This window comes from Sparus aurata, chromosome 2 (assembly GCF_900880675.1).
Source record: "Sparus aurata chromosome 2, fSpaAur1.1, whole genome shotgun sequence".
Lineage (NCBI taxonomy): Eukaryota > Metazoa > Chordata > Actinopteri > Spariformes > Sparidae > Sparus > Sparus aurata.
Window position 1 is genome coordinate 9,738,936 of NC_044188.1, and position 19,529 is coordinate 9,758,464.

The following is a 19,529-nucleotide window of genomic DNA, read 5'->3' on the forward strand; positions in this document are numbered from 1 at the left end:
GATGATTTTAATACGAATTTATAAAAAGTATTTTTCAAGGAGAAATTAAATGATTCGATAACACTACGACACATTTTTTTATAATCTTCACATAATATTATAGAAGTCACTTGTTTTTAATATTAATAGCATCTAATTAAAAATGCGTTGAGGTAATGTTTGGCTTCTTTGCCGACCCGTAGTTGGTAAAGCTACTTCCGCCTAACGGCGTTCTGTTGTTGTCATGGCGGCGGTTCAAAATGTTGACAAGCTTGCATCTCATTTTAGAAAGTTAAACATGCGCTATGTTTTAATTAGCCTCCAGTTTGCTACGTTGTGTGCATAGCTGGTGTATAATTCCTACATATAAATTAACAAGTAGTTATAAGCGAAGTCGAAATGGTCGAATGGATGATGTTGGGATTAACTTGACGTTGGCAATCTTCAATTCAAAAGCTTAGTTAGCTTGCTAATGCTAACCGTCATTTGATCATCAACATTTGATAGAAATTGAGGACCGAGTGCCATATTGGCAGGACCTGGCTGCGGTTTTGGATGAAAATGACTACGCAGTTCTTGCAGAGTGTTCCCACGACTTCCGTAGGACAGCAAAGTCAAGTGAGAGACTGGGTTGTCTCAGGTACATCCCGAAACGGTCACAGCAGCAATCTAACTCATGGGATGTCTCAAACAAAGGTGAACAACAGTGGCAGATGTAAATAGAGTAAAACATAGGTTATTATCTTTATTTTTTGTCGAAATTGTTGTAGAGAGGTGTTGGTGATTTAGGAGACTGTGGTGTGTGGTTTTGTTAAAGTTAATGCATTGCATTAAAAGTTATTTTTTATTTTTTGACCACCTATATTTTTGAGGGAAGACTACATATATATTATATAGCAACAGACAAACCGTACAGCTCTTACATGAACTGAACTGTGAATGAATTGCCTACCTCTTTTAACAGTTCATATAAATTATATTGGGTTTCGCTTTTTCACCGTGTAGTTTTTGGAGAAACTTGGAATTTTAATATTTACAATATCAATGAGGAACTCGTAACTATGTACCACAGAGGCTGCATATAACACATTCAAGACTGATTGTTTTTTCCCCCCACAGCTATTGTTCAATGAAGCCATCCCTGCAAATACCAGCAACCGTGCCACCCATGTTCGCCCACCAGCCCCCATCGTCATAGAGAGGTTGCTGCCGCTGCCAGAGGAGCGTGAGAACGCGAACAGCGCCCGCAGCTCCATTAGCTTCACCGCTCTCTCTGAGGAGAGACTCCATGCTGCGGTTCAGCTGGCCCAGCGAGATCTGAGACGAAGGCGCCTTGTGTCACTGACCAAATCTCCTGCCAAACCCTCTCAGGTGGCCTCCCTCCTCGAAACGAGTGACGTAGAGCTGCTTCAGGTAACTGATTTAGAGTAATGGCACAAAGTTTATAAGTAATGGCTTATTGATTTATGTCCTACCCATGGAATGATTGCCATTTTTCTCAGTCGGTGACTGAAGGGAGTCTTTCTCTCTCTTTCCAGGAGCTTGGAGCCACTCCGAGTAAGACAAAGTTAAAGGCCTCTAGTCCAAAAGAGAAAGCGGGCAGACCTGGAGCCAAAGTGTCGGTGTTCATATCCCAGAAGTCTTCCATGCCTCGAACCAGCCTGTCACCCCCAACCAGAGACACTGGCCCAAGACAGTTTGAAGGAGGCAAACAGGCTCCTTTAAGCCAGGAGATCCACAAGCTGCAAAATGAGCTGGAAGTCTATATTCAGAAAGTAGAAGAGCTAGCCAACAGAGGTGACTCACAAAAACAGCTTGTTACATTATGCCCTTGTCTTACTGTTGATTATATGTTTCATGGTACTACTTAGCTTGAAAAGGTTATCACAGTTATTACACGTATGATTATGAGTAATAATGAATAATGGGATCCAAACAACAGGAGAGAAAATAGAGGAGCCGCTGGAGCCTGAGGAGCAAAACAAGCTGGACATACGCAGACAGAAGCAGGCAGCCCGCTCAGCACGCATCATCTATGTTCTCCAACAACAGGTATTTAAATCCCTACCACGCGTAATAGAAAATAAACCTTCAATGACGTCCTAATTTCCCTTGTATGTACAAACACCGCTCTACTGAATTCTTACTTAAAAGGTGAAAGAGATACAAGAAGATATAGAGAAACTACGAAGCCAGAACATGTGGAACACCAAAAAGGTACACCCTCACTGTTGTCACAGATTTATTGCCGTGTAGAGCTGAGACCATTCATGAACTTGTCTATAACAATATAACACTGAAAGCAATAAGGAAAGTTACTTCTTGGGCCTCCTGTTAATATAAATGTAAATATTAATTTGCTTAGATGTGATTCTGTAAGGTTTTACCAGCTCTACTGCTCAGTAAAAATCATCAGATTATCTGTTACACAATCAAGTTAAACTGATTTACTTTCTGTTCCTCTTTCAGTCCATGGCAATAAACAGGCTGGCAGCTGCTCACCGTGGGACACTCAGGGCCTTGCAGGTTGTTATACACCAGCTTTCAGATCTATCTCATGGGAAGGTCCCCCCTTATTACAAAGAGCTGGGCCAGCTGATCCGCCAGCTCTCTTTGTGCTCAGCCAAGGTGGAAGTAGCACGGGGTTCGGCTGTGCCAGAGACGGCCCTCGACATCCTACAGAAACTAGAGGTGAGGAGCAGAAAGTGTATGGATGAAGCGCTTTTGTTGCATGTCATGCCCTCATCTCTCTCCTCACTTCCTTTCCTGTCTGTTTATTCACTGATCACTGAAACAACCCTAAAAAAATATCTTGATCAAAGATAGTGTCTGGACAATTATGTTTTTTTATGGTTGTTTTTTTTTTTTTTTCATGTAGTACAAATTTAGAACGAAAGAATATCAACAGGACAATAATACCTAACAACAAGAGACAGAAAACCTAAATTGTTTTTTATAGCTGAACTGTGTGATGTTTTTATACAACATATCAGTCACTTGGCCTCAAAGACCCCGATTACCACAGTCACCCCAACTGATCATGTTTTTTACCTACCGAAGACAAATTGGAAGGCTAAAATATCACAAAACATATATCAAGTGAAGCAAACTGCAGGATAGGTTTGTTTGTGGGTTAAAGACAAATTTGATTCACCAACTTATAGCAATTAGATGACTTTTTTTTTTAATTGAATCCTAAATTAACGTTCCCAGTGACTTTCTGTCCTCCAAATTTGTGAGATTATGTTTAGAAAAATCTACAGTTCTTGGAGCATTAATCGGAGCATACAAATAGTCTCAAATTTAACATAAATCTACACTTAACTTGTATTCATCTGTTTCAATTCATTCTAATACTTTATGTTTATTGTTTGTCCATATATGCAGCTTTTATTTGCTTAGCCTTTAAAGTGAATCATCCCAAATATACATTTCTTGTCACTCTGTTCCTCCTAGACTTTGGATTCTGCGCTCAGTAAACAAGAGATGCTCGAAAAGATGCAGGCCCGAGCACGTCCTCCACGCAGGAAGTCTCCTGATCGCAGCACGTCACCGATGAGTGCACCCAAGGGTCCTAGTACCTCATCTGTACTGGGACCTCGCAAATCTACAAAACCCAAAAGAGGTGTCCATGGTGAGTGTGTATTTTTCCTGGAGTCTTTTTAAAACCCCTTTATGTGTCTTTAGTGAGATGTTTGTGCATGTGTAACTTTGAGAATCATTTTCTACTCAGTTTTGAATTTTCTACCCTGAGCAACTGTATTTATTGACACAACTTCAAACCTTATGAATGTGATATGAATGCATAATCGTCAACTTAAGGCAGTGTGCTGCGTGCTGACAAATCCTCTTAAAACTGCACAGCAACTTTAACCTTTTGATGAAAGTTAGCTCTTTAGTCTCCCGTGTATTTGGAAGTCACCTAAGGGCTTTTGTGTTTGGGCCTCCCTCTGTGCATAAATGCAGCTGAAAACTGATGGAGAGCCATCGAGAAGTGAAAGAAAAAACAGGTAGTGAAATGCAGAACCTTGGACTTAGGTCCCCCGCTGCTTAGTTTTATGAGCAGTTATCTCCTGCTGGTTCGTATAGCGCTAAGAGGTATCCTGGTGAAAAGAGGACACAAACCCCTCCAGTGAGCCTTAGCAGCTAGCTCTCCCTGGAAACCAACTTAAGTCCGTCTACCAATTATGCAGCAGTCAGGAGGGATCCAGCTGCTCGTCAAGAATGCTAGCTAATTGTGTAATTGGTGGTGTGGTGTTAGCTCATAATGCCTCCGCTCCCCAGGTTCCAAACTGATTTAATGAAGTTGATAATGATGAGGATGACTGTCGTCTGCTGTTACCGTGGCTTTTCCTTGATTTTTAAGTAAATGCATAAAAACAAAATGAAGGGTTTCGTCTTTAATTTGTGTCAGCAGGTAGGAGAATTAACGCACAGAAGCCCAAAACCACTTCTCAACAGCCCTTGAGCAGAAGAGAGGTGCTCAGGGCCGGCCTGGAGAGCCTCGCCCAACAGAGGGAGCTGAGAGAGCTGCAGAGACCAGCTCAGACTAACACCACCCGCAGAAAAGGAGGGGCTCCACACTCAGGGAGAAATAAGGCTGAGATTATAATGAAGGTGTTGGATTAATGCTTTAAATTATTGTACATTGTATTAGAAGCAATATGATTTTTATTTTGGTTCAAAAATCCATTGTGAAAAGATGTATAAAAGTGTGCCAGATGAGATGTAAACAATTTTAAACAATCTAAGCATGTATATTTGATCTTTTTTGTCATAATGTAATCAGATCAAAGATGCAGGTTTCCACCAGCCTACAGTCTCCTCTCAGCTCCGAGTGAACCAGCTCCCTCAAAAAGAGGCCTCTGTGCCCTGGATTCCTACATCCCCTCACTCTCCTCCTCCGCAGCGGTGAGCCTTTTATCTCTCTGCACACATGATGACACATCAGATTTTCAAAATCAAAACCCATTATTGTTCACCAGTGTCTTTGCTCTTAGTCGCTCTCGGCGCACAGTGGGTGATTTGCACCATTGCATAACTAAGGTTTTAATGCTGTGATGTTTGCAATTCTTATCTCAAGGTAACACTTTGCATCCAGTACGGATCTGCTCATTAATGCATTGTGAACTAATGTGCTGTTAACACAAAGAATTTAAAAATAGAAAGAAAAGCAAAATCAGTTTATGCAAGCAGTGCCAGGAGAGAACTGTTGAGTAAGTTGTTCATTTTTCAGCCAGAAGGTGGATGTGATCAGCTCCTGGACTAATAGCTTCCACTCATTCTAGGCTTTGCCAAATTGGTATCCCCTCAATATAAATGATATGATATGATGGTAAAAGACAGCAGATAATCATTCATACTAAGTTCATGTAACACGAAACACCAAAGATAAAGCTCAAAGAAAATCACTAGTTTGTCTGTTCTCTCTGGAATGGTGACTGCTACAAAAATGTGAAATGAAAGAAAAGCCCTCCGATGTCCCAAGTCCTTTGTGGGAAATAGCTCTCTTTTTCTTAACATTTCCATGATCCTTAATCCCCTTATTCCTCTTTTCTGGCTCGTTATTTTGGCGCCCCTCTATCATCTCAGCAGATCCCCTCAAAGGAGAAGACCAGAGCCTCGTTGTCTCTTCTCCCCTGTGAAGCCCTCACCCAGCCCTCCAAAGCAGAAAGTGGCCATTGGTTTGGCAGCAGAGCAGCCGGCCTTGAGCTCAGAAAATAAGAGACAAGCTCAGGATGAAGCATTAAGGTGAAGCCAGTCTCCTACATAATTCAGAACAGATTTTCATCTCTTCATTTTATTAGATATTACATACATTTTGGAATTCATGCATAAGATCGTCTGTCCAAAAAAAAAAAAAAAAGCATAATGGATGGATTCTCTAAAAAAAAGATTGCTAATGTATTCAGTGAGTTATTTCTAACCTCTGTGGCAGACCCCACTCGCCGAGTGCCACAGGCAATACTTTGATTCTAATTCAAATGTAATTCTTTCCAATTTAATATAGGTGCCTGCTAGATTGAGGCCACTTCTCTTTATGAGTGATTCATTGCTCTCCTCCTTTCAGTGCTCATAAGCACCTCATTGAGTGAGTGCTGCAAATATGTTTCTGTTTAATCAAACTTTAATTACTACAATTTTGCTTTGCCATTAATCAGCAGCAACAGCCTGATTGTAGCGATGAGGATTATACATTATAAACAGTGTGTGGAATGTTTCATCGACCTTGCGTTTTGCTTCATGTTCTGATTACCGGCTCTGTACAGGAAAGCCTGGCTGGATAAGATAACGATGCAGAGACTGAAGGAGCTCAACCAGCTGAGTAAAGAAGAGGCTGAACGCATTCAGATATTAAGGTACAGTAGAAATATTATTCCAGTTTCGGGGCTTTAAAGAGAAGGGCACAATGTTGTATCAGTTGTTGATATTGATCCGATTCATTGCAATGAAAGTCCATGTTTCATGCTTTAAGTGAGTAAAAAAAATTGGAATTGCTCTAAAGAAAAGTCCCCATATCTCACTAAAATGATACTTCTATGTGACTGTGTCTTAAATAAAGTTTAATGAGATATTCTGACAAAAAATTAGATGGATATACAACAGATTTTGCCGTGCAGCCAAAAAAACTGATGCTTTATTGTTCCCATTCTGTACCAAGCTACACAGAAAAATGTGCCAACAATTAAAATAGATGACAGTGAAGTGAAACAGTTCCCCTAAAAAGACAGATTCAATTTGGCGTAAAGGTTCCCTTTGGAATTATAGACCTTTAGTAGTACTATGGAATTGTTTTTCCATTATTGAGGCCCCAGTTTGTTTATCGCATGCACCTTCACGCGGATGCACATAAAGACACAAGAGCAAAACACAGACAAGGCAGATTTTTATACGGAGAGAGCGTAACAGAACATCTCAGAAGTGTAGAGTGTGAATGCAGTCAACAGACGCAGCTGACGCGATACACGGTCCAGTGGTGTCCCACTATTCCACTGAACAACAGGTGACAGGAACACATCAACGTACTATATGCTGAAAAGAAGGACACTGCAGGCTAGTAAACAATGCTTGATTTTGCATACTTCAGAATTAAGCTTTGTAATGTATTTATGAGGAGGGAAATGCACATGACAGTTTTAGTATATATAGGCCTAGATTGGTGAGTAACACTGAAATATAACACAACTTTCGTTTGTTACAATCAAACTCCGCAGGGACCCTTTAAGGACAGGATCATTGTAATATTGGCAGAGGGCTGGCAGAACTCTATTCAGAAGGTCCCTGTATAGTGATTCTTTTATACGGGGCAAAGGGCACATTTAAGTATACATCATTAAGTCATTTATGATTTAAGCATTCAGTAATGCCACTGCCCAAAGCAGTAATATACACTACACTAATCTGCCGTTCAGCTCAATGCAGCAGACCTCACAATTTACTGCACAGTTACACTGGGAATTGCAGCTTTGACATTATTACCAAGAACAATAGAACAGAAAATAATGCAGGTTGTGATTACAGTAGCATCCTCTCAGCACCACAGAAAACACATGTTCCTATAGATCCCCTCACTTATTTCTTGATTAGATATTGGACAGGGTACTGGAGAGATAACATGTCTTAATCCCTTGTCTGGCCATATGTGAGCAGATTATAAAATAACATTTTTAGTTCCACCTGAGCATACGACAGCAACAACTGTCTCAATATCAGCTTTTAAAAATGTTGCCTGGGAATAAAATGTCTCATTCAGTCTCTTGAAGTTCAAGCTATTCAGCCACAGAGCCTCTCCAGTGACAGCTTGCAGTGTGGGTGTGTTTTGGTTTACAGGTCTGAAGATGTCTCGCCAACTCAGTGGGCTGAGAGAGCCGAGCAGAAGGCCAGAGAGAGAATTCAGCCCCTGCTGGATGAAGCACAGGTAGGAAGACTTTTCACTTTATTTTACTTTCCTGTAGAAAAAAATCAATACATTTTATTTGTTCAAATAGAACACAAAGCATTTTAAAACATTTGCTGTGGGGTTTACCACAGTAATATATACTGTTAAGAGATTAAGAGGGGATGAATGATGTTTGCTTTGCACCAGTATGACTGCGTTTGTTTCTGTCTCTTTACCTTCAGCAGATTGGCGAGTCTAGGAACAAGATCAGCTCCTCACTGAGGGATCGACTGTCTGAGCAGTCTGCAGAGAGGGTGAGCTGCTCTGCTGCTGCCAGTAGTTCACAATTGACAGGAGAATTGGTCTTGAAAGCTAGAACTTGGTAGTCATGGTTTGTGTTCCACAGGCTGCAGAGAGTGCCGGGCAGCTGAGCGAGGCCCTGCTGGAGGATCTGTTGGAGGACACTGCACGGGCGGCGTGGGCGGCCGAGGCAGACAGACAGTTAGAGGGCATGGCTGAGCGTAGGCTGCAGGCCCCCACCCTGGAGAGTATGCTGCTTCGTATGGAGGAGATACAGGTGAGGGAGGCCCACCAGCCAACAGAAGGTCAGCCTGAGCCCGAAAAGGTCAACAGTGATCCGGTTGATATTTATTGTGAGCTGTCGAGACAGCTTTGGTCTGGTGTTGTTTAATGATGCAGCGTCTTGTCCTGATTTTTATGTTGGTCACTATTGGCAGGTGGACATATTTATCAAATGTGTTTCTCTGTTTGTGTCTGAGCAGAGAGATCAGGATGAAGTGAGGAGGCGGTTTGCTTCCATCACTTATTCAGACCCTCTTTACTGGGACCGACCAGGACCAGCAGGTAATGAAACAAAAACTGAACCCTGTTTATCTTGCTGCATGTAGAGATGATTTCCCTTAGGTCTCCTGTAGGTGGAGACAGTGTTGCAACTGAGGGAGTCAGTAAATACTTAAATTCTGTCTATTCTTGGTTGTTCATGTCTATGTATGTCCTCTGCTCCACCCCATCCCTCTCAACACCCACTGCCACTACCCCCTTCCTCCTCCTCCTCTTCCTCCCTGTTCTTCCCCAGGACCCCAGTGCCATGCTCCGGGCTCAAGGCCAGCCTCTCCTCAGCCAATTAGGCTCTCAAGGTCGGTGCCGAGGCAGAGCTGTGCAGCTGATATTGTCTTAGAGAAACCTGTGGAGACTGGGTGAGCTACTATGTTCTCTGCTCTCGTTTTACTCAGAAATCATTCCTACATCTCATCTTTCACTGATCGCTCCCCCTGCTTACTGTATTATTCATCGTAAAGAGGCAGTCGGCAAATTTCGGAGTGTTCTCAGAATATTAACTGGAGTGCAGCATCAGGGGTTGACCTATTTAACTTCCCTCTCATTCATTAAAGCTGAAATTATAGGCCTGAGCCGTGAGCATAAGTAATCATGGCTCTATTGATAATTATATAATATGATATATAATCCTCCGTTTACAAAGTATCCACATGTCATTGTTGGATTTAGATTTGTACACTTTCAATAAGAGAAAATATAGAATTGCAGTAAAGACTTCATGTGGTTGCAGCACGCTGCAAAATTCAAAATGTACTATATTTGTCTAATTTCAGATCAAAAAATATCATTGCAAAAAATACCTAGAAAGTAACATGATGATACAAACTAGTCGAGCTTTCACAAGCAAGAAACCCCTTGTATTAATTTCTTTCATTTATTTTGGAAGTGGCATTTTTTCCAGTCCGTAAAACTAAGAGCAACAGGAAGTCATTTGTTACTGTTATAATGAGGCCTCCAGGCTTGATGCAAAGTAAAGTGATTAATGTATTTCCAACAATGCACAGTTAGAGTTTTTTCCTCGCATGATGTGCCATCGCCCCATAATCGCCGTCCCACCGGGAGGCCTTACTCATTCCGAAAAAAATCACTTGGTGGCTACCATACCCAGGGCACAGTCTATTCCTGACTCTGGCAACAGACTCTACAGGGAGACCCTCCACTGCCGAGGGCTTTGGCTGCAGCTGTCCTGTTTAAATTAATGAGGAACTTGGAAGGAAGAGAAAAAGAAAAGTGGAGGGACTACAGGTTGTAGACACAGCCAAGCCAGCAGGATGCTGCTGCTGACAAATTTGAGCAGCACCATTAGTAAATTAAAATCAGTCAGATTTGGAGTGCCTCAGGTTTAGTTCCATCTATGGAAATTGGCCCCCCAGACACCCCGTGACTCATCTAATACTCTTCTTAACACATCCATCAAGTAATAACTCTGTTTTTTGGCGAACAACCCTGGCGCTTGAAAGTATTTAGTGTCAGGTCTTTTTGAAGATGTGTTGTGTTTTTCTAGGACTTATTCTGGTTTCAGAGGTACTCAGCCTTGCAGCCTCTTAGTAAGGACAAATTCATTTGAGAACTGCCAGCTCATTTGTTCTCAAACTCACTGAATCCCCGCGGTTTCAAAGTGAGGCAGACCTGCCTGCGTCTCTTTCATCCTTAGTCCAAATTAGGATGACTTTAAAAAGTATTTGCACCCTGCTGGACCTTTTCATGTTTTCTCTTTAAACACATTAAATCACTGTAGATGTAATACAGTATTATGACCACAAATCAGTGGGGAAAAAAAACTGCTTTGATGTCAAAGTGAGGACTAATCTCTGCAGACTGACCTAAATTAATCATAAAGGGAAAAAACAAGATGGCAAAAATTAGTGACTATTAAACCTTTAACAAGTTTCTGGTATTTATCATAAAATGTATACTAATCGACATACAAGAATTGTCTATGTCCTTAAAATTGTCCTTAAATAGAAATGTATCCACAACCTTGGGAGGCCTCTGGGGAGGTTACTGGAGAAACAATTCTAGGTGATACTTGTGTTGCTCTGTTGAACTAGCATAAGTAACAGTACTATGATAACTGACACACAGGTGGCACTTTTAAGGCTTTAGAAGCATTAGTAAGTGGTTTGATCGTTAATAGTAGTGTTAATAGTAATAACTTAGATCCCCACAAATGAATGATGCACCAAATGTTACAACAATGTTAGTTCCAGTTTAGTGAGGGCTTAATAAGGTGGATAAACTCATACAAAATTGGACCCTCTCAATCATTTTAGCTGTTTTTCTGATGTTCATGGATGTCAGCCTTCAGGTAGCCCCAAGCCAATAACTGTTTGCAGGTTGTGTGGTTGGGATAAAAAAAAGTAGCAACCAAGTTACATTGCTGTACCGTCTCTCTGCTCTTGGTCTCTTATTGGTTTTTGCCAATTTTGAGGGTGGGGTTAAGCTACAAACAGCCACTCTCTAGCTCACTCAATCTTTGTTGATCTCTGACAAATCCTGCAAAGTATACCTTTAAAGACCGGAGTGTATATCAGTGTGTTGTGGTGTAGCATTACAGTTACATTACAAACTTGTTTGTTTATTATTCAGCTCAGCCTTTCAGGACTAGTCTGCTATTTACAAGAAGTGGCTGATGTGTTTTCTCTGTCAAGTGAATCTATTGATTGAGGTTTTTTTTAATGGGAACATCAGAGGTTTAAGCCCACAGTTGAGTGCTAACTGTTTGTTTCATTTGTACAGTTATTAGAATTTTCCTTTAGTAAGAGCAGCGTAGAGAGTGTGTAGTTATACTGTCTGCTGACTCGCACATCATGGCAGGACAGAATCTCTTTTAGATAGATGCTCTAGTGCTATAATGAAACAATAAGATGAAGGATAGGTTGGTAAAAGTGTCCCACTCGGCTTAACTGCACAACTTTGTTTATAGATAGATAAATAGATAGATAGATAGATAGATAGATAGATAGATAGATAGATAGCTGGGAAATTACAGTGTAGCAGCAGCATTACACAGAGACAATAACAACACAATGAAATAAGAGGAACAACCTAGACATATTAAATAGCAATAGAAACAAAAAAAAGTAATGTATACAAAAATAATGTACAAAATGTAAAAAATATACAGAATGTAAGAAATGTACAAGAAATATTTACAAATGTAAATGTACAATTAGTATTTAAAAATGTATAAATAAGTACAGTGACTGCAGTGCAAGATAGTTTGTATTGATGACGGTTCTGTGTATGAAAAGTGCCTGCGTCATGTGCTGTGGCTCCGCGATCGCTTGCCGTACAGTCATTGTCATTTGAAAAATAATTATCACCGATTCTGATAGATTCTCAGTGTTAGTCACCTCTGCCCCGCTCTTAATGAAGACCCAACCAATTCAGTAGCTGCTCTGCCGGCTGCTTGGACGAGTGAGTGGCTTTGTCTCAATAAAAAAAATAATATTTGGCTTAAATATTTAATTTAAGCCAAATTAATAGCCAAGTGGCAGTGGGAGTTGTTCTGTGCTGACACAAAAGGGCTGACCAAGGGCTGCCAATAAATGCGACACTTGCCACGAGCAGACAGATGCATTATGCTTATTTCCCAATGGAGTTTTCTTTTCTTATCACTACAATGAGGTGTGAGGAGAAAATTGGTGTCGACAGATAACAGCCCAGTTTTCCACCGTGTTTAATCCCCTAAGAAGTAATAAAGGTGAAAGTTGGGAGTCGTTTGGAGTGAGATAGAGAGAGAAACTGTGCTTATTAGTCACATTGTTTTATAGAGCTGTCTTTGGGGGCGAAGAAGTTGCTTTCGTAAACTGGCCTGAGCTTTGAGGGAGATGAGTCAGCTACCCGTGCTTCAGTGTTGCGGGCTAAAATGACCCATTTTTCAACACTTATCAGGGGAGATGAAGCGAGGAAAAGTGTTTTGTCACAGAACCACGCAGCCTGTTGCATCAGCAAAGTCAAAACTAAAAACAAATATGATACACCAAGAACAGATTAACACCTATGTGTCACGCCGTTATGTATCTCTGATGTAGGACATGTCAGAATGTGTATGTCTTCAACGGGAAGTAATAGGATCTGAGTTCAACAGTTCAGAGAATAATTGTGAAATGACATTTGACAGCTCGTCTCCATCTGCAGCCCGAGGAAATGAGCTGCATTAGTGTCAAAGAAAAGAGTCTAGATTGAACAGTAATGCCTCGCTTTAATGCCGGAGAGTAACCAGTCAACACACTGACCTCACTGAGGGAAGTAATCCTCCAGATAATGAAAAATATTATCACAAAGAACACTTCAGTCCCAGTTGGATCTTCAGTTCAGTCTAGATATTTGTATACCTGCCAGCATTTCAGATAATTAGTTCACTTTGCAGTGATCAGCAGAAAGTGAATGCTGGCTTTTAGGAGAGAGGAAAACTTGAATAAGACAGAATTATTGATGGCATTGATACAGCCTTGCGTATACAGCAACTAAGAAACTGATTATAAGAGTGCTTACATCAGCTCGTTTGGAAAGAAAAACAGCCTAGAAATGCCTGTTTTGGTGTCCGTTGTTGTGTTAAACCTCCGTCAGTGTTCAGTGTAGCAGAATGGAGAGGTTTGATATTGGGGCTTTGTGTGAAGGTCTCATCATGTGTGCCGACTCAGCCCTGATTGGTTGTATATAACCCACATTTCTCAGCCTGTAGAGACACATCAGTCACTGCAGAGTGCAGGGAAATAGACTCATGAATGCAATCATGTGCCACACAAACACACATTTTAAAACAAAGAGGATGGTTATTTGTGACAGTGACATCACTAAAGAGTGTTGTTCGATGGCTGCTGTTTTATGACTTAGGTGATGTTAAAGAGGATTAGAGAAGACTGATATCAAATTATGTAAAGCAGACCTTATTTCATTTACGAGGGCTCAGGCTTTGCTTTTATTGTCATCTGAGGCTTGTTGAGGTGTCTTTTGAGTCATGACTTACAGCCGCAGGGCTTGTCAGAAGAGAGTTTCTCTTCACTGTTCGTGGAAGGTAGTTTTGATATTTTGACACTTCCTTTATCTATTTCCAAAACATCTATTATTCTTCACCTTTGCCGCCTTTGTGCTTGCCTTACTGCTGTGGAACAACCACTGAAAAAATAGAGTGAGAGATTTCATCTCTGAAATCATCGGCACAGCAGCAGATAATGTTTACGTATCCGTGGTGAGGAGCCCAGAATCAGACCCCAATTGTTCCCCCCCCCGGCTTGGCTAATGCCGACCAACCTACCGCTGCTCCAACAGCAGGTCAAACAAATCAATGAGAAGATGAAAGCAGCACTCAGCAATATTCTGAACCTTTCATGTATTTTTATCTGCTCTTTCACTCCTCCTCCACTCTTGTTCAGAGCTACAGTCGTCCTCTCAGGCCATGTATGCGTGGCACAGTAAATGGCTGCACTGTTGATGTTAATTTACAATAATCACGGTACATTTTCCTCCACAATGTTCATCCTCCATCTGTTTCTGACTGCACAAAAGTTTCCTGTAGTTCTCAAAAGCACACCGGGGCCTCTGTGAGTCTTGCTTGGATCACCCACCCGACAATCTCTGTGCCACATTTGTCTTTGTCCAACTCGGATTCTGTTCAGCCTGCATGACACAGCATGTACGGTACTGTCCTCTGCCAGGTCAACTGCTTCCCAGCCTGGATGCTGCACAGCTGGAGCTTTTGTATAGAAATGAGTGGGCTTACTTGAGGTGATCTCTTGCCAGTGCTATTCATCTGTTTTGGTTTTTGTGTATGCCACGTCCAGGCCAAGTTGTAGGTGTGAAGGATAGAGGATGTTTTTTTAGTTTTTTTTGTTCAGCCATCTTCTTTGTGATTAGGGATAAGTTGCCCTTGATTAACAGAGGTGGAAGTAACCAGATGTTGTAGCTAAGTAAAAGGAGCGACACCACAGTGTAGAAGAGGAGCAGAAGTCATGGATCTGTTGTTCCCTAACCTATTTGTTGCATCTCCGTCACACTTTTTCACAGATAACTGTGCTACATCAATCTGTCCTTGGAGAAAACATGTTTTGTCACATTGTCTGAATGGTGTTTTGTTGACAGGAAATAGGGCCTAGGTCTTGGTCATGTTTCAATGCAACACAAAAGGCATGGGTGCTATTTCGACTCTATGAATAGGAAATGAATTTGCGGGCTGCTTCTTTGTTGCTTCTCACCACATCTGCCCCGAGATGCCCATCAGACGGCCAATCGACCCATTTCGGCCTGGGAGCAGAGTTAACTGTGGTGGCACTTTGATTTTTACGGCCGCCCAACGGTTTGCAGCTCCCACACAGTCAAAACAGAAACAAGTTCAGCCGAGGCAGGGGGAGCACAATAGAGAGAGGCAGTTTGCTTTGGGAGCTGCCGCAACACTAAATATAGCAGCGAGAGCGGTGTCGCAGGAGCCAGGCTGATTTGTCCAAGCAGAGAGGATTATATAGCCAGACCATGGCGATGACCAGCTGAGCCCCTACTCACTCTGCGCAAAGGGGCAGGCGAGAGAGGCGGCCTGCTCTCTGACACCACTCCTAACCTCATCATCTTCAGCCACCTATCAGGCACACCAAGTGTCTCCGGTCAATCACAGCGCTGCACTCAATAAACCAGTTTGCCTCTTCTCTACAGCCCTCAGAAAGCCCTTAACCCAGTTCATACAATGTGCACGATCAAAGCAATAAAGAGGTGACGTGCTTGCCTTCCTCTCATGTTTCCTCAGACACAGCATCCTCTCTGAGAACAGCCTGACAGAGGAGGCGGCCCAAGATGAGCAGCAGCCCGGACCCAGCAACGTGTTCCCAGGCCCAGTGGAGCGGGGTGGGGGGACTGTTATCACCGTGCCAGGCAGCACGCTGAGGAACATCCGGCGGTACCGGGAAGACTACGAGGCCTACCTGCGCATTGTGGCTCACGAGGCTGTCGGTAGCTTCAACCCCTGGGCTGTCGCCAATAGGTACAAGCTGACTAAACGGCTGACAGAATCTGTAGTTCATCCGGTGTCGTCTTTTTGTGTCGTTGAGGTGATGTAAAGACATTTTGACTGCATAAAGTGAGACGTGTTCCTGCTCTCGTGTTCGACAGACATTGTAGTCTGAAGGGCCTGCTCTGAGAGGATCACGCAGAGGTTATGGTTTGCATAGTGCGTCTCTACTGTTCACCGTTGTTTTCTCCCACTCACATATTTGCATATTTAACAGAACGGTTAAGTTGCCACAGTGCAGAATACAGAAAATTCGTCTCTCATCTACGAGACCATGTTGAATCCACGTCTTTGTATCAGTTACAATCTTTTTTTTGTCAGATTTTTTTCTCCCTCAGTGTCACAGGGACTGTGAACTGCAAAATAAATAGTTTTTGCTCAAATTCAGAGCTGAAAAGTCCAGTCACACCCATGGGATCTGACTGCTTGTGTCGCTCGCTCGTTATCATTCCCACATCAGTGAGCCTGAGTTTTCAAGAGACTGGGCTGCGCTTTTCTGAATTTGGAGTAAGATAAGGGTACTGTGTGAAGCCATCCAATTATCTCAGAGAGAACACATACGTAGAGGCATGTAGACCCCCTGCTGTTCTGCCACAGTGCAGAAACCTGTCTGCGTGATGAGATGGTAATGAGCGGCTTGATGCTGGTGCAGAGCCAAACCCCCTGGGGGATCGCGTTCATTCTGTCTGCTAACAGACTGATTGCAAAATTGCAAAACTTCATTCAAACCTCAGCAAAGAGAAAACACAGAAAACAAACAAACGTGAAGCCTTATTTGAAGTTATTCAAATCATTTTTTACACTGTCAGCTCGGTGATGAGCTTTCATTAGATTTGGAGGGTTTGCACATTCGGAGTTTGAAGAGTCGTTCAGCAGCGCGAGCATGGCTTTTCACACGTTAGTCTGCTCCCAATCCTTAACGGTAGATTGTTGGCTTTCTGTTTCAGTCTGGATGCAATGCTGAGAGCAAAGTAATCCTGTTTTGACTCAACACACTGCTACTCTGATTGTTCTGTTGCACCGACAACTTAACGATTTGACGTTTTCGGGGCTCTGTAAGAGTGTACACCACTTTCACTTATCCCCACATGTCCCTGCTTTAGTTCTCTGTGAGCGTTGACCCAGATAATGCTGAAAACACTGAAAGTTAGCTTATTGCTGCACTCAGCTCACCAATCTTTTGAGAGTTGTTCACGTTCAACTCTGAAAGTCAGTAGATATGCTGGATAAGGAAAAAACCTGCTTTAATCGCCCCGTCTGTATATTTGAAGATAATGACATAAGGTCGATGATTTACCTTTTCTCCTTTAACTGTGATGATGAGTCACTCAGTCCGTCGTCACACCATAACACACTCTTTGAAAGGGCACAAATTTGATCATACAAAGTAACTTCTTCAAAATCCTTTGCTGCTCACTATATAACCTACTCAAGGAGAAGATTTTTTCAGTGCTTGCGAAGCCTTAACAAAGTGATGGCAGGGATGTCAAGAGCCAGTAGTTCATGAATGTTCCAGTTAAAGCAACACATCGGCCACTTCAATCTGCGAAGGTCATCTCAGTTGCAAATAGACTGATAATCAATCAATCAACTTTTATTTCCAGACTCATAGACCAATAGCAGGCAATAAGACGAATATGAGCCGATACTGATGATACCAGCCACCTCAATACGGCTGATCCTTTTATCAAGATCCAGGCGTATTTCCCATTACCAGAAATCGACCAATATGTCGAAAAATGCTGTATCTCGCAAGGCTGAAGAAGGTGAGAAGGGATTTCTCTATCCGCGGCAAAAGTTATAGGGATCTGTTCTGGCAGACACCCTTCCTCCATCCAAGTTTCCTGGAAGTCAGTGTTCAGTCCTGCTGACAAACCAACAACAACTCAACAGACAGACAGACACGGATAGAAATATAACCTCCTGGGTGGAGGTAATATCGGGCTATATAATAACAACCTCACCATCTAGATTCTTTTAGTTTGTGAAATAGTAGTTATCGAGGTCAAACCAATTTCATTGTGATTTGTTTTTAGACATTGGACTCCTCTTTTAAATTAATGTTTTTATTTAACTTTCAGAAGGAGCTGACTCCCAGGAGCCATCGTTGATATTTGGTTTTGAAGAAAATAACTTTTGTTCTTTAATGACTTCGTTGTTTGTTGTCCCTCAGCTTGGCGGACGAGTTGCTGTCGGAGGCTGTTGCTGACGTGGCTGCAGAGTTTCAGGACGTCGTGGAGGAGTACGCCGAGGCCGTCTTCACCTCAGAGTTTCTCCAGCCTGTCCAGTCGCCTCCTGCTTCGGCTGTGGTCAGCCTGTAGGATTTTACAGCATCATGGATGTAGCAGTGTCTTTCAAACGGCTATAATATGTATTTATTTTAGTACGAAATCAGCGTTTTTTTAGCAGATTTAAATATCTCTGGGATCTTTTTGTCAAATAAGATTATTACACAATTATTTACTTTTTTTCCTGTAATTTCATACTTTGGTAATATACGCAGATCTGCACATTGAAAGCTGTTTGTAGACTATTTCATCGTGATTGTAGATGTTTTTTTAAATGAAGCTGCACCAGATGATGAGATTGTTGAATTGCACAAGGAGCATTAGCCACATTACTCTTTACGGTGCATCTGTATCTGTGATTGAATTCCGCCGGGAAAGTTAGTTTAGTTCAGATAAGCTTGGAGAGACCATTACGACATTACAGAGGATTATAAGATTATCGCCCTCCCCTCGCACTTGGTTTAAATCTCCCTGAGGATTACTGACACTTTCTATTTTCACGTCGGAATATGGAAATAAATTAATTGCATATGGTCTTTCATCAAAACGATGGAGGAAGCCAAGGGCATGTGTTTAATCTATTGTAACATGAGTTCATCTTTAGCTTTGATGTTTAAAGGCAGGAGAGGACTTTAGAGAGGCGGTTTGCTGCTCCCCTCACTGCTCGGTGTTTTATTCCAGTATTGTGACCACTGTGAGCAGATGTAGCATAAAGAGTAATGAAGTCCTCTTTTAAGAGTTTTGTATTGGTTTAGGACGAACTTAAAATGATCCTTTTTTTAGCGCTCGTTTTTCCAAACAAAGTGAGCACACTAGTTTGTATACTGTTGCCCCAGTCTGACTGTCTCCTGCATAATAATGGCGTTGAAGTGTCAACGGCGAATGCAAAATAAACAGGATGGATTTGGCACACCAAGAAACTGTCCGAGTCCCTTGAGAGCGACATGAAAGCCACGCAGGCAGAGCAGAGGGGACACATCCAGATGTTGCGCTGGCCTGCAGGGACCAGCCTTTGACAGGGGACGTACAGTGACTGAATGAATTAGCTCGCATTGAATCAGCCCCCCTTACTGTCTCTCAGGCTGGGCTCTGCACTGCGTAGGCGTCTGAATACGTGCAGGCTTTCACAGGCTCGAGCTCGGTGCACATTTCTGCTCTTTCGATGGAGGACAAATGGGAAACGTCGGACTCTGCTGTCATTACACCGACATAAAGAGCTGATATTGTTCTGACATTTGGGAATGGGAGACGAGATAATCAAGAGCTAATTTCTAATTGTTCATTGTTATGGTTCAGGATTTTCAAATGTTTCTGTCAAGAGAAGTTCAAAAGACAAAGCTGAGTGTTTTCATTTCTGACACCTCAGCAGGCTCCACTTAGCGTCTCACTGTGAGTCTGTGTTGTCGGCAAACCAGAGAACAGTGGAATCCATCCTCTGCTTTGTTATTTTAAACATGTGTTTCTCTACATTTTGACTTTCTTTGCCTTTATTGAATTCAAACCATGAACATTCACAAACACA

At 42.1% G+C, this 19,529-nt stretch overlaps 1 protein-coding gene across 7 annotated transcripts; it reads left to right on the top strand.

The window, feature by feature from the left end:
- Positions 1-197: 197 nt before the first annotated feature.
- kiaa0753 (KIAA0753 ortholog) lies at positions 198-19,482 on the top strand. 7 transcript variants are annotated; one of them, XM_030408202.1, is made up of 18 exons: positions 198-675; positions 1,099-1,392; positions 1,518-1,776; positions 1,922-2,031; positions 2,134-2,196; positions 2,449-2,670; positions 3,436-3,613; positions 4,394-4,596; positions 4,769-4,890; positions 5,572-5,730; positions 6,249-6,338; positions 7,810-7,897; positions 8,101-8,172; positions 8,265-8,435; positions 8,641-8,722; positions 8,955-9,075; positions 15,459-15,692; positions 17,893-19,482. In XM_030408202.1, exons 1-18 carry the CDS (start codon positions 535-537, stop codon positions 18,038-18,040), a joined length of 2,757 nt encoding a protein of 918 aa, XP_030264062.1. In that variant the 5' UTR covers positions 198-534; the 3' UTR covers positions 18,041-19,482. The 7 variants fall into 7 exon arrangements, with proteins under 7 accessions (XP_030264062.1, XP_030264094.1, XP_030264088.1 ...); XM_030408234.1 differs by having other exon boundaries at positions 8,955-9,015; XM_030408228.1 differs by having other exon boundaries at positions 8,104-8,172.
- The last annotated feature ends 47 nt before the right edge of the window (positions 19,483-19,529 follow it).

Coding starts and splice junctions, on each gene's coding strand:
- kiaa0753 (XM_030408202.1), top strand. CDS start 535: ATGAAAATGACTACGCAGTTCTTGCAGAGTGTTCCCACGACTTCCGTA. Junction 5,731..6,248: donor GCTCAGGATGAAGCATTAAG/GTGAAGCCAGTC, acceptor GGCTCTGTACAG/GAAAGCCTGGCTGGATAAGA. Junction 15,693..17,892: donor CCCTGGGCTGTCGCCAATAG/GTACAAGCTGAC, acceptor GTTGTCCCTCAG/CTTGGCGGACGAGTTGCTGT.